The 23,093-nt window shown below is 38.2% G+C and overlaps 1 protein-coding gene across 1 annotated transcript in view; it reads left to right on the top strand.

Moving 5' to 3' along the window:
* Positions 1-23,093, top strand: part of LOC135072123 (uncharacterized) — a 77,190-nt gene that overhangs the window by 32,395 nt on the left and 21,702 nt on the right. Inside the window, exons 2-8 of the mRNA XM_063966076.1 lie at positions 747-808; positions 17,427-18,454; positions 19,147-19,219; positions 19,426-19,466; positions 19,914-20,072; positions 20,624-20,894; positions 20,940-21,143. Coding sequence (XP_063822146.1) covers positions 17,554-18,454; positions 19,147-19,219; positions 19,426-19,466; positions 19,914-20,072; positions 20,624-20,894; positions 20,940-21,143 — 1,649 coding nt within the window. The 5' untranslated portion in view covers positions 747-808; positions 17,427-17,553. The remainder of the gene's footprint in view (positions 1-746; positions 809-17,426; positions 18,455-19,146; positions 19,220-19,425; positions 19,467-19,913; positions 20,073-20,623; positions 20,895-20,939; positions 21,144-23,093) is intronic.

The following is a 23,093-nucleotide window of genomic DNA, read 5'->3' as shown; positions in this document are numbered from 1 at the left end:
ATGATGATGACAAACTTTATGAGGTTAAGTGTAAGACATAACTCTATCAGTAGCCTCAAATCATTTTTAATGAACTTTGGACAGGATTATTTTATGTAAAATTAATTTAAAGTCTGTTGAGACTCTTATTTATTTTATTGAACTCTTTTAATAATATTTTTTGTTGTCAATTATAAATTAAATAATGCAGTAACACAATTTTAAACTAGTCTAAAAACTACACAAAAAAATGTTTTACCAACCGTACTTTAAATAGATTTGTGACCGCTCGGTTAGATCAATTAAAACCACATTTGAACGTTTGTAAACACGTCAACCCGTAATTTCCCAACACTAAACCAATGCTTAGGCTTTTGTTGTCCTTTTGCGTCAATATTGAATAACTACCCCGTGTTTAAATTGTTAAAACTATAATTTTGTTTGTACGCACGCTTATGCCTATCTAAAGACGGGATCTGTATTTCTGAAATCATTTTCTAAACTTTTTGTATAAACATGAATATTCAATAATGTCCGGATATTAGGATAGAGCACATGGAACTTTCTTTCCCGAACACTATAATCCGGGCCGTTTCAAGGTTAAGACTCTACATAACATCATGTGCGATTGCGCTCAAATACTATACCTGCCTTGTTCTGCATAAAAAAAATAAGTTTGTCTCATAAGTCCTACGAAGTAAACCTCTGATTATAACAAGAATCAAATGATTTATGTGTTTATAACACAATGTTTTCTTTTGTTACAGGCACAAGACCATGCAAATGGGGAGATAACACATAAACTTTTTCGGCCGTCTACTTCAAAAACGTAAGTACCACATCGTCTTTTAAACATCACTTATTTTCAATAACTCGATTTCCATCCACGATCAGAATTTGAAAGTTACACTCAATAGGCAAATGAAAATGAAAATTAAAAACGACTGAGTATTTCTAGGACTACGTAGGTACGTTTAGGATAGGATTCGTACATGAAAGAATCCGGTATATATTTTGTTCTATTGATTAAATACTTTCGCACACACGTGTATAGGCTGAAACATCTTTTCAGATTGAGTTAGAAATAAATATTTCTGAATTAGTGTAATATAAGTTAGGCTAAGCTAGTAAGAAAAAGTGCGATCAGCACTTCTAGTTATTTGAAATTAGTCGGAACTACTACGCTTTTAGGAGCTCAAAGCTTTGATCAAAATGTGTATTTCATTTGAGCTCTATATTCCAGCGAAATCCACGAAAAGGTTACATTCGTCCGTCGTCAATTTATAAAGTCGCGAGCCTGCGGCGGCAATTACTAATACCATAAAACGCTGCAATTGTCGCATGCGATATTTATATTTATGTAACGTGCATAAATATGTGCGGGGGAGCGTGATCCCAGCTTGTGGTAATTATTGTGACTTATTGGCGAACCAAGATAGCACGTACTTCGCGGCCAGAATACCTTGAGCTCTTGTTCGTGAGCAAACGTAGCAGTGACTTTCCTTTTCTCTTAAATTTGAAGGGGGCAGGGTAGGTCAGGATTAACTGGTGGTGACGTGTACAGCTGTGGGGTTGCGGCAGCTTTATCTGCCAGGCTGTTGATCGTGACTTTCCGACGGAGATTTCGGTAATTACGCTGATTATGAGGACGAATCGTGCTTCAACGTTTTCTGAAGGCTCCCTGGAGAGAAATAAATAAGCAATAGCAATGGAATCGGAATTGAGTGAGAAAGGAAACGCTATGACGTAATTCTACGAGTAATGTCCAATTTATTTTTCGTTTAGGATACGTCATATTGCTTTTGCTATCGTGGACTAACGCCAACTGAGGTTTGCGGCTGATGTGCTGTAGACTCTATATATTTTCCAGTAAAAATATATTATATCTACCTACCTAAATACATAAAAAATACAGTACAGAATTAAAAATCCTCCTTTTTGAAGTCGGTTAAAGTAACTTTGTCAAAATTTGCTTTTTCAAAGCTCTACATTAATAAACTGTACATGATAGGACCTCAGTCGTTCCCTGAATAAAGTGAATTCATACATTCGCGAGAATGATTCTAGGAATGTATCCCGAAACTTTTTTAATATTCTTTCATGTGATGCGCGGAACCGTAATGGATGGTGCCTATTATAAATGAACCTTTAATATTCACGTCGAAGCCTTTATGAGACTCGTAACGCCATCTACTGGCAAATTAATAGTTAACAGTTGTGAATACGATACAATGTTACAAGGTAGGTATATTGTTTATTTATTTTAATACACGTCAAAGTTATTTATTATGCGACTAAATGATATCTAGAAAGTTCTAGACATCCTACTAATATCCTACTATAATATTATAAATGCGAAAGTTTGTATGGATGTCTGGATGTCTGGATGTTTGTTACTCTTTCACGCAAAAACTGCTGAACGGAGTTTCATGAAACTTTACAGTATTATTGTTTATAACCCAGAATAACATATAGGCTATAATTTATGACGATCTGTGACAAACTAAATTTAACACAGGTGAAGCCGCAGGCAAAAGCTAGTTATAAATAAAAAATCTGTCTAGCTGAGACCTCTACATCTGATTGCATCTTTTATTTAGTTATTATTTTGATTATATCCTCATTAGTAAATGCTTATCTCAAATACTACATATAAAGACTATTTAAAAGAGTATTTTTATCGTAATAAAATTAACATGGTAGGTATTTAAACAAAAACATACCGAAACAAAATACAAATTACTAGAAATTAAAACTTAGGTACTTCTAATTATTTTTTTATCTTTTAAACATTAAGTTAAGCGCCTAAATTAACTTAGCTCAGTAGTACAATATCTTCGTGACAGATAGCACGACCTACGCTACTAATATTCTACGAATACCTAAGAGGCGTTGGAACTTCTAAGATTCCATCTGAATTAATTTCTCAAAAGACAAGGTTTTGAACTTGAGCTTTAGGCTAATTAAATAAGACATTCAAAAAATGGGGTATCATAATAAAAAAAGCGTAGTACCTACTTAGATACTCGTACCTGCAATTTCAGTATATAAATAAAGTAGGTAGTTACTTCGTAAGTTTGAAGTTTTCCTTAGTCGAACTTTTCTCTTCAAACCTTAAAATACTATAATTTTTATTACATCTATACACTTCATAATCGCGACACGGCACAGCCCCAAACTGAGTCACGGCAACAGTACTTAATAACGCAAAGTAAATGAAGACACTTAACCTTGTTGCGAACTTTGGGCCAATAAAACAAAGTTCCGAACAAACGAATGCATTAAAGTCACCGCGAACTGATCCAATCGTAATATCGCACTCGCAGACATCGAAAGTTAGTATGCATTGACTTTGAAAAGTCGTCCAAAACTAAGTTGGGTTATGTTTATGAAACTATTCGGATGCGGGTGTGTGCCGATATACATGCAAGAACTCGCGCCCAACTCGAGGCATAGTTCGCTAAGTGGAACAGCTGTAAAACAAAGTAGCGAAGGGTCTAGGAACTTAGTGTGTACGTCGGCAACTATTCGGCGATGGAGCATATGTCCGCTGCGAGGCCGCCGCGGCCGCCCGGCCCAACTTTGACAGTTCCGCGCGGGACGCCGCGACCCGCCATCGCTCCTCGATCTATAAATAAGACAAACTAGGTTTTAACTACAGTATTGTGCCGGCATGATAACGAACCCGGCGCCTACGCTACGCCGCGCCCCCCGGCCCGCCACGCCGCGCCAGCCCGCGTGCAGATAAACTTTTAAAATGACTTTGGAAGCTTTTGAGCTTTTAATCGGTAAAGTTGTACAGACAGACAGTTCGGGCACAATCCTTGAACCGCTTGCGCCGGCGACGGCGGCCGCAAAACTTTGTTTTACAGGACTACTTTTCTTCTTGTTTCAAGGTTGGACTCTTAAAACAAACTCCGGTTCGACGGAGTTCGCGAACTCGGGCGCCAACAATTTACAAATTTCTCTCTTTCATAACAACTAACTGCCGCTCGGCGCGCCGGCGAAAGTTGTCCTGCGTAGATCTTAATCGCATTGTCTGTTGCGCTCGCGGCGCGAACAGCTGATTGTGACGACACACTTTATCGGGGTTGTGCTTTAATCGCGCAATGCGTATCGCGGATGCGGCGTCGCCTCAGCTGTGCGACCGCATCGGGAGCGAGACGTTTTTTTGGGCGACGTTGAGTCAACGTCTAAATGGGAGGGCGACAGACAGCAGGCGCCCTCCGACGCGTTTATTCAATTCGCTTAAGTGACATCGATAGCATCGGCTGCGGTCGAAAAAACTCGTCTGCCAAATTTGACATCCGCCCCCGGCGGCCGGCGGCGACTTCTTTTTTCGGTTCACGCCTCACCTGCCCGGGGCAGGAGTGGCTCGCGTGAAAACACTGATTGGCATTTAACGCCGGCCTTCTGCTTTTCCCTATTTGTGTGATCGATGGAGCTCTTTAAACTTTTTCCTTAGCCGCCCCATGAGATTGTCATGCGGTTTATAGCGATTGAGACTTTGAGAGATCGATACAAATATGCTTTTGATAGAGTCTGAGCAGATTCAAAATAAATATATCTAGTGTGCATTGCTGGTAACATAAGCTAGATGCAGTATCGGTTATTGCGCGTAAATTTTACGTAACTAGAAATAAATAGGTTGCGGGTGAGTGGGGCGGGGCGGTGGGCAGGGCGTGCGCGCGCAGGCTCCGCCGCTGGCGCGCGGCCGCGGCTCCGCATAGTCCGCGCAGCGCGCCCCGCGAGTCGCTCGCTCCGCGCCGCGTCCGACCCGACCCACCCGCGGCCGCTACGGAACAAGGACAAACTTTCCCACCGTAGCCAGTGCTACGCCGTAGACCCTACGCCGCTACCAAACAAATGCAAAGCTAGTTCAGTGCAGTGATCAATTTAGTGCGAGCGTGATTTTTTTAACTAACATTTAGTGCGATGCTTCGCGCCGTGTTATAGCGATGTCGGCACTAGTCCGCCCTGTGTGGTAAGTCCACGCTTTTAATACAACTTTTTCGACAACTATTTTTTTGAACGAATTTTCGTCGTGCGTACCGAATACGCTATTAGTGCAACACGTTTTATGATTAGAATGCGGTTTATTTCAGCGGTGTATTCGACGTGCAATATTCAAGAAGTGTCAAGACAATAAAATAAATATAAAACGTTTACGCACAAATCCCACGCTCGTAAAACCATTTCACGAAATGCTTTCGACGATTTGTTATAAGTAATAATAACAATAACTGTGATTTTTTAAGTGAAATGTATGCTGGAGAAAAAATAGGTTGTGTTGAGTGTATTTGTGGATCTCTGAATGAATGAAAAGTTGTGCGTCATTATTATAATGATTTTAGGGCTTTTTTTCTTCACTGTATTCTAACCACAAGATACAAAATCATGTAAATAGATCCTTATACGAGATTTTTTATGTTTACTGAAAACGTTTTTTTTTTATAAAATTTTATAGTAAAATAAAAACCGCGTTGTAAAAAAGAAATATTTTAAAATAAAATAACCAATCGGTTGCTTTAATCTAAAAAGCAAGCCTACTTATTGTTTCGACTCATCATTTTCCTCAACACTTTGTACTACATTTGTACTAAATTCATAAATAAAAAAAATAGGTTAGTACTTAAAAATGACGAACAAAAATATTTCGTAAACTTTTCAACTTCAAGAAACATTACTTTTTTATGGTTACTATTATTTTAACTTCTTCAATTTTTCTTCGGGAAATATTCTAACGTGAACTGTTAAAATAATGCGTGTAACATAGATCATAGAGTTAAATGATCATTTCAAATCTCAGAAAATGTAGGTTATCAGGTATGAAACAGTGTAAATTATATTGTCGACTTTATAAAGTTAAACATACTTTTATAACTTTGAAGTTTGACAACTATATGTACTTGTATTATTATAATATTATTTTCAAAGAAAATTTTTAGAAATGCGATAAACTTATAGGACCATAACGTTTTAGCTTATTCCTACCTAGCATATTCCTACCCTAAAGGCAGGCATGTATTTCATTTCGAGGTAGGTAGTTGGTGCATAGGAATTTCAATTAATTATTGCCTGGTAGGCTGTCATATGGAGCTACATTTTCTTTTGTCGTGATAACTTGCTAATGCGAAATGCAAGGCATAATAAAAAACACCGTTTCCTATAGTCCTATACAATGTATTTTATTTTGGAATGAATAAATGAAATTAAATGAAATAATAGATGACTTTCAATAACAAATGCAATTAAAAAAACATAGTTTCTGATGAATTATAAAATACAAAATAACATATTTTATTTTATGTTCGACTGAACAGCTGATGACATTCTTGATACGGGATTAGTCCTACCATCTTTATTTGCTACATGTCCTAATACAAATGGAAAAACTCGAATACTTATCTAACAGACTTGCCCTAAATCGCTTACAATGATGAAACTAATTCAAAAGTTATTACTTAACTGTTATCTAACTGCGACTTATTTTAAGACTATAGCATGACTATAGCATGGTTACTCGAACTTAATTAACAACCAAATTTAACCCTTAAACGTTTCACATCCATTACCCAGGTGATCCTACTCCTACACAATTAGCAACAAAAGCTTCCTTTATTTAAAAAAAACACAGCAACCTCACAAACATCTCTTATTTTCCAAATCGTGTGCACAAACAACCGATATTAACCCTCGATGTGGGTATTACTTACGGTAATCCAGGTGAGCCTTCAGGAAACTATCAAGTAAGCAATCGTAGGTTTTTTCAATATAAAAAGTACAAGCAATGTCACTCGAAGTCTACTAAAGCTAATCATTCAACAGCCATCGGTTCTTTTCCAAAACAACCAAAATTAACCCTTAAATGTTTAACATCCATTATCCAGATGATCTTACACAATCAGTTAACAAAAACTCGAACTCTACTAAAGCAAAGCCAGGCAACAGGCATCGGTGGTTTTCCAAATCGCTTCCTCACAAATAACCAAAATTAACCCTTAAGTGTATAACTTACGGTAATCCAGGTGAGCCTTTAGGAAACTGTTAAGTAAGCAACAAAAGCTCCCTCAATATACTAATAAAAAAACCACAGCAATCTCACTTGAACTTTACTTAAACTTAACCGAGCAACAGCCATCGCTTGTTTTCCAATTCGCATCCGTACAAACATCCAAAACTAACCCTTTATTGTTTAGAATATGAAATTCAGGTGAGCCTATACAAACTGCTAAGTTAGCAACAAAACTTTCCTCAATATAAAAAACTGCAGCAATCTCACTCGAACTCTACTAAAGCCTAACCAGGCATCGCTTGTTTTCCAAATCACATCCGAACAAACAACCAAAATTAACCCTTAAATGTTTTCAAACGTAATCCAGGTGATCCTGCACAATTAGTTAATAAAGACTTTCTTCTATATGAAAAAACGGCAGTAATCTCACTCAAACTCTACTAAAGCTACGCCAGGCAACAGGCATCGCTTATTTTCCGAAACAACCAAAATTAACCCTTAAATGTTTAACAAACGTAATCCAGGTGAGCCGTTTTCCACGTAACGCCTCTGCGGGCGTGCCCATCTGATAAACGCTTCAAATTGTTTCCACTCAACCACCGCCGTATCTGATGGGACTGAATTATTTATTGTGGTTTGCGTTCCACCGCGAGTAGTTAACGGTTAAATAGTAGCCAGTGATTTTACTGAACGATGAAGTGATTTACAGGTGTTGAAGGGTTTAGGCTCGACTTCGTAGATACGCGGTTATTTACCTATTGAATTTATCTGAAATTATGCGTGATTTTGAATGATATAATTTGTTGACAATTAATTTAATAAGTAAGCTTTCGTTGCAATAAATTAGTTGGTGTATTTTACCTGTTAGTTAATTTATGAGTATCAAACGCTGTTTACGTGAATCAACAGTCTAAAAAATTGTGATAAATGACACGTAAAACACTAAGCCACGCTTAATAATTGAGTCGTATCAATAAATCACCTGAAAAAGTCTCATAATTATAATACCATAATAATTATTACTTATTATACATAAGGGCTTAATGTGGTGTTAATGAGCAATTTGTAGAAGTATATTTAACACATTAAACGTATTTTGTTTTGTTGTTCCCTCTGCCTTAACGGAAAATACCTATGAGTTATTATAGCTTGCGTTCCGCTTTTCTAGAATATTTTAGGCAATAGTTCATTACTAATAGTTTTTATTGACAATAAAAGACAGTATTTAGTAAGTATAGAAGACTATCTCAAAATGAGTGTAAATTACAAACTCTAAGGCTGGGTTGCACCATCTTACTTTAACTTTGACTAACGTCAAAAATCTGTCAAATCCCATACAAAATACACCGGTTATCGCGATAGTTACTGTCAAAATTAGGTGGTGCAACTCAGCCTAACAATAACATTAACATTTAACCAGTGTTTCAGTGCTAATAAGTTACTATACATACATAAAGTATACTTACTACAGGTAGTTCTTATTGTTATTTTATTCTCTCCAAAATACGAGTTCTATTCGTTCTTTCGGGTGTGTGTTCTGTCATACAATTAAATTAAATTCTTCCATTTTCTCTTATTCCATAATCCACGGCCTACAACGAAGTGCGAAAAAAATCCACGTATTTATCCAGCTGTTCTCCAACTGTGATTTGTGTAATGCCATCGTATTTAGCAATTGATTTTGATGTATAAGAGAAAATTCCAATAAGTATTAAGCTTACTTCTTCGTTAATTGAAATATTTAATGGTATATTATTGAGTAAATATACCAATCAGACATTTAATTTAACGTTACGTGCTATTATAAAAAATTACAATAACGGTGAACTATACTTTGAGTGGTCTAGACTTATAATACTAATAAAAAGCCTGCTAATATTATAATAAAAATCTTAACAGACATATCCTAACAGACTGTCAGCTATAATTTAAAAGTCATGCAAGAAATCCGAGCCCCGAAGGGTAAGGAAGGTCGCGGTATCACGTGTGCACCCGCGTCCCTTCTGCGATACATGGTGTGATAACCCCCGTGAATAGGGTTCACACACACGCCATTTTTATATAGTAATTTTTTAAAGCTTTTGTCACACGCCATTTTTGTAGTCTATTTCGTGACTTTTTGAAAATAAAGGTTTGCGTGGATTGCGTTAGTTTTAGTTCAGCCGGGTGATAAAGAAAGTGCAAAATTCTTTGAATTTAAAAACATACAAGTTTCAAAAATAAAACGAGAATTTTTTTTCGTTGCCTTCTACTTCACGAAAAATAAGGCAAGATTTTTGCATTAGAGCGTTACTTACTCGTATTTTATAAAAACCTTGAGATTTGAGACCTTTTTGAGACAGTGGCTCGTAGTATAATAAACTGCATTGCACCTTAAAACTGTTTAGAATTAGTAAGTTGCAGTATCACGCGTGTAGCCTGCGTCCCTCCTGCGATACATTGCGTGATAACCCCTGTAAATAGGGTTCACACTTTTAAAGAGTCTATTTTATCGGTTTTTAATTATTTTCTTTTTTTAATATGAGATGATTCAGGTCTGCGTGGATTGCGTTCAGACTGGTGATGGATTTAGTTTTAAATAATCAATATAACATGCAAATGATGTAGTCCTCGTCTCTCGCTGCGAAACATTGCATGAACCTCTGGGGTTCATACACACACCATTTTTTATCCAAGATCTATTTTGTAACTTTTTTTATAAAGAAGATTTGCGTGAAGCGTTACTTTTAGTTCGGCGGACTGGTGATTTTAAAGTTAAAAATGCCTCCACAACATGATTTTGAATTTAATTTTAAAGGTTTTCTTTTTTTTCTTTGTCTTCTATTTTACGAAAAACAACGCAAGCTTTTTGCATTACAGCGTATGTGTGTTACATGTCCTTTTATTATTTAGTGCAATTGCATTTAGGGATTGTATAAAACTCGTAGACCATAGTATCACGCGTTTCGCACGCGTCCCTTCATTGATACATTGCGTGATAACTCCATGAATAGGGTTGACACACACGCTATTTTTATTGAGTCTATTTTAAAGGGTTTTTCTTGCTTTTTTTTTTTCATAAAGAAGAGATGATTCAGGTTTGCGTGGATTGTGTTATTTTAGTTCGGACTGGTGATCGAAGTGCAAAATATTCCAAATTTCAAAACATGCAAGTTTTAACAATAAAGCGAGAAAATTAAAAGTTGTTGTCTTCCATTTCACGAAACAAACGCAAGCTTTTTGCAGCGTATAATAGGTATAATAAAACTCAAGAGAGTTTGTTTGTGACAAGCTTCATATCTTACTGCATTGTATCTAGAAACTGTATAGAATGGTAGATGAATCTGTACAAGAATAGATGATGATAATCTGTAAATAAATTAAAGTTATTCTATGTGTAATTTGAAATATACGTAATGTAATTTCCCTTCTAATATGATATTACTGCTTTACTCCAAAATATAACCCAGTAGGTCAAAACAAAATAAAACTTTTGTTCAACAATCTGTCACAGAGTAAATTCATTCTTTGTGTGTATTTGAACAGTCGTCACTTGGAGTCCTCCGTACTTAATGACTAAACTCTGTATTTAATAGCCTAGGACTAAAGCATAAGGTGCAAAAGTCATATCAAACTTCTTGCTTCATTTTGGAAATAATGAATTTCTGTCAACTTACCAAACAATTAAAACAGCGCTAGATCGTTTATAAAGAATGTCTAAATCGCACTAAAGTAACGTGTACGGATGCAGTATGGTTAAGTTCAACATAGCGAGTGTTATTTAATGCCAAAATCGCGAAATCTTATGCGTAGAAAGTATAAATCGATGATATTTTGTATATAAATAAAATTCGAAACAAAACTCTTTTTTTCTCTTAACTCCAGGGATAGATTTCAGTGCGCTTCGGTTTACACATTAGTATAGACCTGAGGAACAAAATGCACTATGGGTTGATTCTGGGCAACACTTGGTCCAGACCCTGGCACTGTCCTTTTTGACGAAAGTCAAGATAGTACTGTAACAGCACCTGATCATGTTATTAAGAAAAAAAAGATTGCTTATTCTTCAACTAGCTTTCCACCCGTCGCTTCGCCAGCGTGTAATTTTGTCTGTCACAGAAAAACTTTATCGCGCGCGTCCCTGTTTCAAAAACCGGGATAAAAACTATCCTATGTCCTTTCCCGGGACTTAACCTGTCTCTATGGTTCAGTTGTTTAGGCGTGAAAACAAGACAGCATTTATAATATTAGTATAGATTAAAGTATTTCTCAAGTATTATCTGCCAGCCCTATGTTACTCGAGGGGTACAGCCCGTCACCGTCCGCTGACGTTACAATGCAACGATACCATTTACCCCACTTATTACAGCTTGGTTAGACTAATATTGATTTTCACATTCACGTGCTGTATTGTTTTAATTTTTAACGACACACAAGTTAGTTTGGTTAAATTCAAATAAGCCACTTTTGGGGAGCCGTTTATGTTCTAATGGTAGGATTAACGTTAGGTATATCGGAACGTGTAATGGCTTTATAGGCCTGATTGCAAAAAATATTATAACTTGTACAATAAAGATGTTTGCACGTCACGATAAATACTGTGATATCTTAGTTACTTACATTAAGTAGCGAAAATACCTGTAATAATTCTTAGCGGGAAGGTAGAGTCTACGTTTTAAGGATTGAACAAACATGTTTTTTTTAATAAAGTTTAATATCATTAATTATACTGTGTAAAAGAAATATGAGACGTAACCGAGTATTTCTTGACAGGCTATGCCTATTGTAATTTAGGAAATGCCAACCTAGAAAACTACGCGCTCTAATTTTTTTAATTATGCTTTTTGACATTGACCTTGACTAATAAGTAAATTAAACATGTTTCCCTAATGGAAATAATTAAAAAAACTCATTAAATTCATTTTATTATGGCAACTAGGCTTTTAAAAAGCACTTTTACACGTCCCAGTATTAACCCTACCACTGCTTCAGAACAATAACTTTTTGTATTTATTTGCTAAGAAAGTATAATGAATTTATTTTTAAAGGCCCAATAGTACAACCCTACGTCTCGCAAGGCAAGGGTGCTCGCCATCTACAATTATATTAGTACCATTGCCCCACAAACTCGCTAAAGTATGCGAAACTATCGATTTTTGAGCGGGAAATGCCACCCCTCACCTATTTTTATTATGGTGAATAGATGCGCCTGCATGTGAAAATGTATTATGTAGAGTACCAAACTTTGATAGAGTCACAAAAGCTTTGGTATCAAATCAATTTTTTTTTATGAAGGTGGCTGTAATTTGATTTTAGTTTGATGTTACCTGTGTAGATAACATCAGTGGATTATGTCAAATTTTTAAAGTCCTTTTAATTATGATAGTTATTTTACGTGGCTTCTTATGGTCTTATGGTATAATAGCTCTATACGTAAAACTTTTCGTACGTGTTGTAAATTCTTTATCAACCAGTAAGTAATTGACTGATTTTTGAATGTATAAATATATTTTATTTTGGATATTTAGCTCATAATTGATATCCTTATGCTTGTATAAAATGATTTTTTTTTTCATTTGATGTCAATGAGATAATCTTCTCTAAATGGCAGTAGAATTGACATAAACTTTGTCTAAAATCTTAAAAAACTGAAAATAGAATCATAAATTCTAACTTTTCTAACCCAAAGTGCGCAATATACCTACAAATATACAACCTGCTATACTAACAATGTTCATATTATCTTTCATCCTGAAAACAGGCTGAAAAGTGGTTAATCACGTTTATTTAACACATCACTGGTTCACAATATCCCGTACCCGGCTCCTAAATACTTCCTACCCACTGGGGTGAAAAGCGCCTCGAGGTAATATCGTGGGTCGAACAGCGCGATGCGTGACTCTAATAATGACTGTTTAAAATTAATGGTTTGAGTCAGAACTATATTTTTACGGTCACATTTTAGGATATAAATATTACAATAACTATGACGTTTATTAAAGACATCATTGGATCATAATATCCCGTATCTCATATACTTCAAACCCACTGGGGTGAAAAGCGTCTCGAGGTAATGCCGTGTCGTGGGTTAAACGGTAGGTACTATGGTTGATTATAATAGTGACTGTTGAAAATCGAAACAATTGTTCAGAATAGAGAAGAATAGAATCGTAATAAAATACAATGAATTTTTTTACGACTGACTGTTACCAATGAATTTTCTACGACTTACTGTTACTCTTAACTGTTTTTCACTCTACTCGTTGGCTATTAGTACTAACTCGTATATCTGAAATATTCGTCCCTTTGTTAAAAAATGTACACAAAAAAAGTTTAACTTTAAGTCAGATCGTGTCACTTATTTATAAAAATAGCTAAACTCAGTAAAAATGTGATACAAGTATTTATTCGTAACAACGATTTTGTTAGTTTTCACATTGTTCACAGAGAAGACTGTTTGATTCAAAAGCGATTTGAGAAAAATTAACTGAAATAGGAAAATCAGAGAAAACCTCTTTAATCCTATGTTTAATTTTTCATAGCAAACCATATAAACCTTACATGATTTGCTGGTGACTAAGTAATAAGTTTTTTTTTAATTTTCTTCAAAATTATTTCATTCCTATCAAAAATTACATGGTAGTTATCGCAACAAAATGTGGCACCTTTCCGTCGAGATAAGACAAACACTAAGTTCCCAAGTTGGCACCCGCGGCGCTGTCCGGCTATCGTTCCCCGTCAGCTACAAACTCCAACTTCCCCAAAGCCGTTTAAACTCGATCCCATCCCAAATTGGACGAGTATTTATCTTGAGAGTCGATTTAAAAGCAAAATCACGCGAGCACACGATGCCATTATCTCGCAGGCACGCCCCGCAGGCCGCAGCAACTCTATGAATCTAATCCACTGGATTTAGCCTCTGATTTACAGCCGAGAGAGGGCACGACTGCTCGAAAGAAAAGTGATAATGTCTTAATCCCACCACACTCGAGCCCGCGCCGTCTCCAAATTTTACGACCGCGCCCAGACGGCACGTTTTGATTTATGATTTCAATAATTAAGAATTCTAAGGTGCAATTTGAATTTGCGATGTCTGAGGGGCCCGCGGGAGGCCGACGCGTGTTTGTTATTGCCCTCGCCGAAAGGGTCCAAGGTTTTACGGCTTACCTTTCATTTTCTAAGGAATTACGCGGTCTACGGCAATTATTAGAAGTTATGATTTGTATTTGAGTTTAACTTTGCTCATACTTCTGCTTCTGATTGTGCTAATAGAGCGATTCAAAGGCAGATTAGAAGGTAGATTTTGGGAGCTGTAAACTAGCGTCGTACCCACAAATAGATGCGAGGAATACAAAGCAGTCACGTAGCGTCTTCCCATAATCCGGCGGTCTGGGTGTTCGCGGAAGACCTCATGTCGCGCCCTAATCTCGGGCATTACAATTAACGCACCCCAGATAACCCGGCACTCGCCACCCGCTGATAGAGGTCCGCATGAGCACTAGTTTAAACCGGTTAAGGATCCTCCGCCCTCCGGGTTTATCTAATTACCCTACCGAGGTGAACGTAACGCGAAAACGCGCGTTTCGACGCACAGCTGGGGGAAAGTATCCGGCTTGTGGTGATTCTGAGCTATATGCAGTGAGTGTGTAATATTTGGGGAAAGTTATGTGGAAACCTACTAAGATGAAGGCCAGGAACTTATTTTCTACATAGTAAAATATTTCGGGCATATGACCCATAACAAGGGTTAGTAATGCTCTACTACTCAATACCACTAACTTTTTCCTAAAAGCTTTACCTGATTAACCTTAAAATATAAAAAATCTCTCTTAATTTGTTAATCTACACTAGATAAAAGAACTAAACCTGTAGTCTTACCCACCTACATGTATACTTGTGTTTATTTCTTGTTTTCAACGTCGTTTCAGAAGTCACTCATACATAACATTAACATTATTAGTGAAAAGATCTTTTTTGACTGCTTCCTTGTTCGAAAACTGTAATCTCTTCAGCCGTTGATTGAGAGCGCAGCTCTTCCAAAGATCCTTCTGGTTTCTAAGGGTGATAGAGCCAATGCAGTTAAATCTATGTTTCGTTAGTTTTGTCAGGATCTTATGTTCATTTCAATTTGGGTATTAGATCATATAAACTCAAAAACTACGTAATATTTTCTGAACCTGAATTCTATTTATACTTTTAGCTCCACTATTAATGCCCTTTCAACTTTCTCCGTTACAACCCTAACATACCGATTGGATACTTCGCGGACAAACCTCATACCGAAACCGCGCACGTTTCAGTTAACCGTGTTTACAACGATTGTGACTCGCCCCCCTAGTCACGTACGTAAATGTTTGCGTTCTATCGGTATTCGGGCCTTCCGGTGGGCTGAGTACCTCCGTCAAGGACCATCGATTACCATCTAAGTCGTTCTGGGCGCATATTGCACAACTTTCCGAGTAAGTATGGATCGATAAATCCGACTCGATTGCTCGGGGCATCCTCCTGAATAGCCAAATAGACCCTTAATGAAACCGTTATTAGCGGAATAATTTTGCAATGGTAAAGTTATTTTGGTTGCTGATAAAATAAATATAGCTCTACCTGTATTTGTCTTGTGACTCGCGTCTGAAAATAACTCAAACCTAGAAACTTTTAAGAGCACTGAAAATAACTTACGTACCTACTTTAGTTACTTTTGAAAGATGTTGAAACATTTCATTTGTGAAGAGGAGGCATATAGATTTTCTTTAGCTCTAATAATAGTATTTTATAACTTATTAAGTTACTTGCGCAAATAAGTTGTGATATATTTTTGCCAATGATCTGCTTTTTGTTTTCAATAATAATAAATAATCAACTTAAAAGTAGAGTCGTAAAAGAACCGATGTTAATAATTTTATAAAAACAACAATTGAAATCGCTTCAATTCTGTGTGTGTGAGTTGTTGAGTTCTGTGTGTATCTGTGTTCCTTTGTGTGGTGTGTTTTCGTCAAAATACTTGACAGAAAAATATTTTCTAAATGGTATAAATTAACATTATGATGGTAAAATACTCGTATTAAAGGATTGGTGTAAAACGAATGTTTTCGGATTTTGAGATTGATTTTCTGTGTGCTCGTGTTGGTTGCATTGTGTGTGATATTCTGAGTGCTTGTTATCTTTTAAAATGCCATTTAATACATTTTAGTAATTATTTATCAAAACTTTACTAATTAAACTAACTACCATCCTCTGGCCCCTAGTGTCCTACGGATGTAAATTATACAGGAAAACAAAACGTTTCATGATAACTACGTAATCAGAAACTAATAAAGCAACTTAAGCGCATAATGCTAAAAAATCTGAAGCTTATACATAATCTTGTTGTTTTGTGGGAAAAAATATATAAATTGTTTGTTACTCCTACAGTAAAATATCTAGTTTTTTAGAATCTGATTACGTACTTCTTTTTGTACTCCCTGTATAAATAAACCGACTACGTGTAAAATCCTAATTTTAGTTTCTACAGTAATCCAATTAAATCAAATAGGCTAATAATAGTCGCAAAAACGTCAAGAAACTGTATTTTGAAAGAAATGTGTAGTGATAAATTACTTAAATATTGCCAAAGGCTTACGTTTTAAAATATTCTCAAAAATGAACTCTACATTAGTTCATATTGTAAAACGGTAATTATATTAAATGCTATAAATAAATACTCGTGAAAACTGTACTTCTCAAAATATATCATACGCCAAAAAAGTTTAAGATAAGTTTGAAATAATGTCACCTCCTTTCTGAACTTGACCTAAAAAGACAAAAAAACTTTAGAGTAGTCACTTTGACATTAAAAACTTCCGGAAAAGTTTTGATCGAAGTTTTGTGGAAACTTATTTCTTCGCTCAATTAACCAAAATATTAAATGTGAAGAGTATATTCTTGTTTGGTGAAACGTAGAACGGTTTAGGAAATGCGTGGTGCGAAGCTGCTTGGTGACCGTGGTACAGATAGACTTTAAAATTACTTTTTAAAATCGGCACTCCTTTATAATGTATCGTATCGTTTCTACCTAAAGTTATAACATGTTCTGTTGGAAATTTTACTAAAAACTTTTGCTTCGTGACCTAGACAAAGTAACACATAACTTAGAACTTCGTTTCCATTTTGTTTAAAACATTACCTACCCGTATTGTTAACATTTACTCTAGCATTGTCCAAATTACTTGTCTGAAAGCTCTTTGAGTGAAATGGTTTTTACGTGGGAACGATTTTTGTGCTAATAAAATAACAAACAAGTGCTTTAAATGTGTCCACGTGGATTGGAAACGACGAGAATCATTTCCGCGTAAAAATATTCTGATTGTGGATGGAAAATCGCAAGTACTCCTTTCTATTTTTTTGATGTCATTGTTTGTTTCCATTTAGATTCGATGTTTGTCGACAATGCGTCTCATGGGGCTGTTTGTTTCAGGACGGTCCCTCTGAACGCACAGTCGTCCTTGACGCAGATTAGCAAACGAAGGCTTGAGTTCGGCGTGGATGTGGAGACGTTCAGGGTAAACGATCGACGATTGGAGAGACCGGTCAGCGCAAGCTCCATGGACGAGGACGAGGTCGTGGGCAAGCGGCGGCGGAGACTCCTCGACGACGAGCGCCGAGACGAAGTCGACCTCCAACGTCGCCTTCTACCCGCCCACAGACCTTACGCTATTCGGCAGCCAGACGAAGACGACGAATCACTAATTAGAAAAACACAAGCAGCCCTCAAATCTCTCTCAGGCAGCTGGCCGCGAGACCAATCGCCCGCCCACAGCGGTGACGATAATGAAGACGCGAATGGCTTCGAAAATTTATTTAACGACAAACGAGAAAAAACGCTACCGTCCTCCCCGTCCCCCTCCTCGGAAAGCGCTGACGCCTCGCAAAAAAGTTTCCCGACTTACCATCAAGTCGATGACCAGATAAACGGTGCCAGCGAAAACGAGGAGAGCACGAGAAAGTCGCAGCGGTCAGATAGAGAGAGGAGCTACGAAGACAGTAAACACGCCAAGTACTCTAACAACTATGACGCACCGGGTTTCGACGAGCTGGGCGATTCGTCTTCCAACGAGTTAGAGATAGACATGTCAGATAGAAACGACGATAAATACGACGACGAAAAACCGAGACGTAAAGAAATAGTTTCCCTAAATAAGCAGTCCCTGTATAATGCGTATAAGGCAGCTACGGCTGGGCTGCCGTACTCGACGCAGTCTGCGTTCAAGCCGCCTGCGGAGGTGAAGCACAGATTGCACGGGTCGATTCCGAGTGAGCCTTTCGGGGGTTATTCTAACGACCACGAGAAGAGTAATAAAGGGCCGAAGCAGTACACGGTTCTGCAGCCGGCTGGAGCTGGGTCGCGCGCGGCCACGGCGCTGCAGGAGGCGCGGACCGTGCCCTCGGCGCAGCCCGCGCGGGACTCCCGGCCGCTCGCCGCGCTCTCCCCGCCGGTCGTCAGAGGTACCGGTCTCACTCACCTCAAACAACGATAGTCAAACTTTCTTAACGACATGGCCATAACAGAACTCTGCTTCGTGCTATGAACTAAGTCAAAGTTTGTTTCAAGGTCGGCCCGCGATATCTCACCCGAGTCGGGTCGATTCCCGGCTGATTCCGACCGTTGTTATCGAGTTGTAATACTGTTTTACTTTAAATAAAGCTGTTACTATTGAACTAGGAAGTATGTTTGTGACATTAGCATAACATTGAAAGCGTCTCCGAAGTTAGAGTGATCAATCTGAATTATCCTAATTCGTGCGAGTGGCTTCCAGCTCGTAAAATCTGGTAACAAATCATTGCACATTTGTAAGTTGTCTCACATGATTTAGTCGGTGGACTAGGTTGGCTCCACCTACGTGGATGTCGTATATAATGTGGAATTTTCCTCGTATTGCCGGGCGATAGCTGGGTTTATGTGAGGCGATGCGCAATAAAAACGGGTCAGAGCGGGCGGTGGGCGGGGCGTGTGCTGAAAGAAAAATTGTGAGGCGCGCAGCCGCCTGGGGTTCTTTATTTTTTCTTTGAAGTTGCAGGGGGGAGTGTCGGGGGGCGTACCTGCGCGGCCCCGCCCGCCGGCACGCCCGCTATCGATCGCGTACGCCCCGCGATGATTAGGAAAATACTAATTTGTGCACCGGTCGATTTGTTCGCAGAAGGCAACAAGTGTCCCACTCCCGGCTGCAATGGGCAGGGCCACGTCACCGGCCTTTACACGCACCATAGAAGGTGAGTACGATGATGACCTCCATGCTTTACAGCGATCATCGTAGGGACTCAAAACTTGCCGTAACATCATCAATAAAGTTGAAAACAAACAGGATCATTAAAGCTAATGCAAAATCCTCTCATGAATATGACCCCATATACAAAGTAGCTGCAAATCTGAAACAATTACTCATAAATTAATGCAACTCTATGGTTTTTCCCTTTAGTCTGTCAGGATGCCCAAGAAAGGATAAAGTTACACCTGAGAGTGAGTAAAACAGTTTGGACGTTTGCTGTTGTCATTTGTTTTCCTTCGTTTTTCATTTGTTTCATTTCGTTTTCGTTTTTATACGACGGAGGTGTTTTAGCTGTTGATTTGGTTGTGTATTTCAGTTTATAATTTACACTAGACGTTTAGTTACGTAATGGATGTAATGTATTCGTACAGTTGTCAATTTTATTATTTTTAGCTCATAATTAGATTTTTTTTGTTAGCACTTAGAAAAGTATCCTCAGTTGCACCACCTTAACTTTAAACTTAACCATAAATCGGTGTTTTTGTATGGAGTTTGACAGACTTGACGTTTCTTAGTTAAGTTGGTGCAACCCAGCCTAAATTAGATCTACTTATTTGTTAGTTACTAGATTTATGTCAGTTTACTCTCATTGAAATTTGAGACCATTTATCGTAAATAAAAGCCTTATTTTCCACCAGTCTTGGCGTTGCACGAGACAATCTTGAAGTGCCCCACACCGGGGTGCAACGGCAGGGGTCACGTCAGCTCCAACCGCAGCACGCACAGGTCCCTCTCAGGGTGCCCCACGGCCGCGGCGAGGAAAGCCGCAGCAAGATCGCAGCGAGTTAGACCTGCAGGTACCAACCAACTGTACTACCAACTTGGTATAGGCGTAGCAGTCTTATTTGTACTCTGTAGACAGTTCCAGCACAATGGTGCATGGTTTCAATTCTACGTATCTTCATGGAAACAAGGCAGTTACAGTCGGATCAACGTGAAGTCACAGGTTATTTTCAGGATCATTTTGTCGTGGCACTTTAATTCGTAACATGGTAAACATTGTGCATAACTGAGTAGAGTCGTGGTAGAGTCGTGCGATAGGAAGGGTGACATGTGATGTAACAGAGCTATCTCGATATACAATCTGAAGCACATCTGAAATCACATCTCATATCTTACTAACATTTTACATGGTGATCATATTATGTCAATTAAACTGACTAATTACAGATTCTAAGATGATAGAATGCAATAAAAATCAACACTGTATTACAATTTTATAGAAGTTACGATTTGATTAAACTTTAGTGTTAGATAGTTAAATTCTAATATTTTAGATTAAGTTTACTCTACAACAAATCACTTCCCGATTTACTGACTTCTACTTAATGTGCAGTGTGTTATACAGTGCCAATACAAACCTCAATCACCGCGACGAGCGAAACCGTGAGCGTTGTAAGCGTTGCGAGCGCGCAACGCGAGCGCGAGCGCGAAGCGGCGTCGCCGCGCAGTCCCGCCGTGAAGCGAGAAGCGGCCGAGCTGCTCGTCCCGAAGCGCGAGGCCGCCGAGCCCGAGCGCGACTCCCCCGGCATGGAGACGCGCCACGCCGGGTACGGCGCGCCGCCCGACCAGCGATCGCCGTACGAGCGACCGCCCGATGACCACGTTCGATCGTATAGGTAAGCAAGACAAAATACAAGACGCGAAAGAACTGTCTTATACAGCAACGGTAACGTAGCTACGACGCTTGACGTGACTTCGAACACTATAAAGCGACAAGCGGCCGAGCTGCTCGTCCCGAAGCGCGAGGCCGCCGAGCCCGAGCGCGACTCCCCCGGCATGGAGACGCGCCACGCCGGGTACGGCGCGCCGCCCGACCAGCGATCGCCGTACGAGCGACCGCCCGATGACCACGTTCGATTCTATAGGTAAGCATGACAAAATACGGGACGCGAAAGAAGTGTCTTATACAGCAACGATAACGTAGCTACCACGCTTGATGTGACTTCGAACACTATAAAGCGAGAAGCGACCGAGCTGCTCGTCCCGATGCGCGAGGTCGCCGAGCCTAAGCCCGACCAGTGATCGCCGTACGACTAGCCGCCTGATGACCACGTTTGATGATATAGGTAAGCAATATGGAAAAAGCGAGAAACGACTCCAATGACCCCAAAGCGCGAGACCGCCGAGCTACCCCACAACATTGGTATTTTAGTTCGTCTGATTCAATAAAAAATGCTGTAGCTATAAGTTGTACATAACACTTATTGTTTGCCATAATATGCCACGATCGTATGACTAGGAAATAAATTTTATTTTATTTATTTTAATTTATTCGGATAACCAACAGCAATACAATACAAATAATGGGACCTTAAATTATGTATCTGCTTAGCCATTTATAGGTAATCGCAAATGGAAGTTAAGATGCAAATAGACCATATGCCATAGCAGACATTAAAAGAATTTACAAGTGAAAACTTAACAGTAAACAATGCTTTTTAAGCGCCGCTGGAGTGGGAGTCGAAAAAGTTTGAATTGAATAATTTATTTATGGTAGTGGGTTTCGTTCGAAATAATTCTAGATCACTATAATTTTTTGATATATCGTTAAAACATTTACTCGCACGAATAAAAAAAGAGTTGAGGCGATAATTTGTGTTAACTTTGGGAATTGCTAGCGGCTGAGTACGTCTTACTGGTAGTTTTCTTGGAACCCAGATATCTATTTTTTGTAATAGATCTGGACAGTCGACATCGCCACTAACAATTTTCAACAGATAAGAAATATCGGATACTTGCCGTCTTTTTTCTAAAGGTAGGAAATGATATCTTCTACATCTCGTTTCATAGCCATGATCAATAACTTTACTCTTAAATTGTAGATACCGCAAAAATCTTTTTTGTATGGATTCTATGCGGGAGATATAAACATTGTATTGCGGACTCCAGACCACGGAGGCATATTCGAGGATGCTGCGCACGAAGGCACAATAAATAACTTTTATTGGCTTGATGGATTTAAATTTATTTGTAGAGCGAATAACGAACCCAAGAGACCTTGACGCTTTTTTAATCGCATAATCGATATGTTTATCAAATATAAGCTTAGAGTCCTGGATTAGTCCAAGATCTTTCATAGACGTAACTTTGGTGAGCAATTTACTATGCATGGTGTATTGATAGTTCATAGGGTTAGGTTTGCGCGAAAAAGTCATTGCATAACACTTCGAGACGTTCAAATCAAGCTTGTTCTGAGCACAGTATTCCACGAAATGGTTCAAGTCGCACTGCAAGCGGTCACAGTCAGAATTGCTTTTAACCCTTTCACGCATATGGGACACATTTGTCCCCACATAGTTTTCACGATTTACAGTAATACTGGTTAAGTTAAACCATTTGTAGTTTAATATTCTTAAATTTTATTATTACCTTTTATGATTATGCGCTAGAAATAATAAAAAACTCGATTACATGTGTAAAAAAATACTGGCACAACATGTGAAAAAAAAATTTGTTAGACGTCAAAATTGAAAATTATTTTTTTATTACTTATCGGCTTTCAGCCACTGTGTTTCTTCCAATTTTACATTCAATGGTAAGTATAATTATCGTTTCATTGCATATTTTCGTTTATCTTCGACCGAGTTAGGAATATTATGTAAAAATCTAATTGGGACACGGGTGTCCCTATATGCGTCAAGGGAAACTTGGTTCTTACTAGGGATATTGTTTGCGTTGTTATAATTTGTATGTTTATATCGATGTTTTATTATAATATTCATACATTTTTTTGTAAATCATTTGTCTTCAAATCGACATAAAAAAATTCGCTCAAGAGAGACGAAATTTTGGAAGTCATAAAGTCATGATGACTG

The sequence above is a fragment of the Ostrinia nubilalis genome, chromosome 5 (assembly GCF_963855985.1).
Source record: "Ostrinia nubilalis chromosome 5, ilOstNubi1.1, whole genome shotgun sequence".
Classification (NCBI taxonomy): Eukaryota; Metazoa; Arthropoda; class Insecta; order Lepidoptera; family Crambidae; genus Ostrinia; species Ostrinia nubilalis.
Note: the sequence above shows the minus strand (reverse complement) of the source record. Positions and strands in the feature narration are given on the sequence as shown.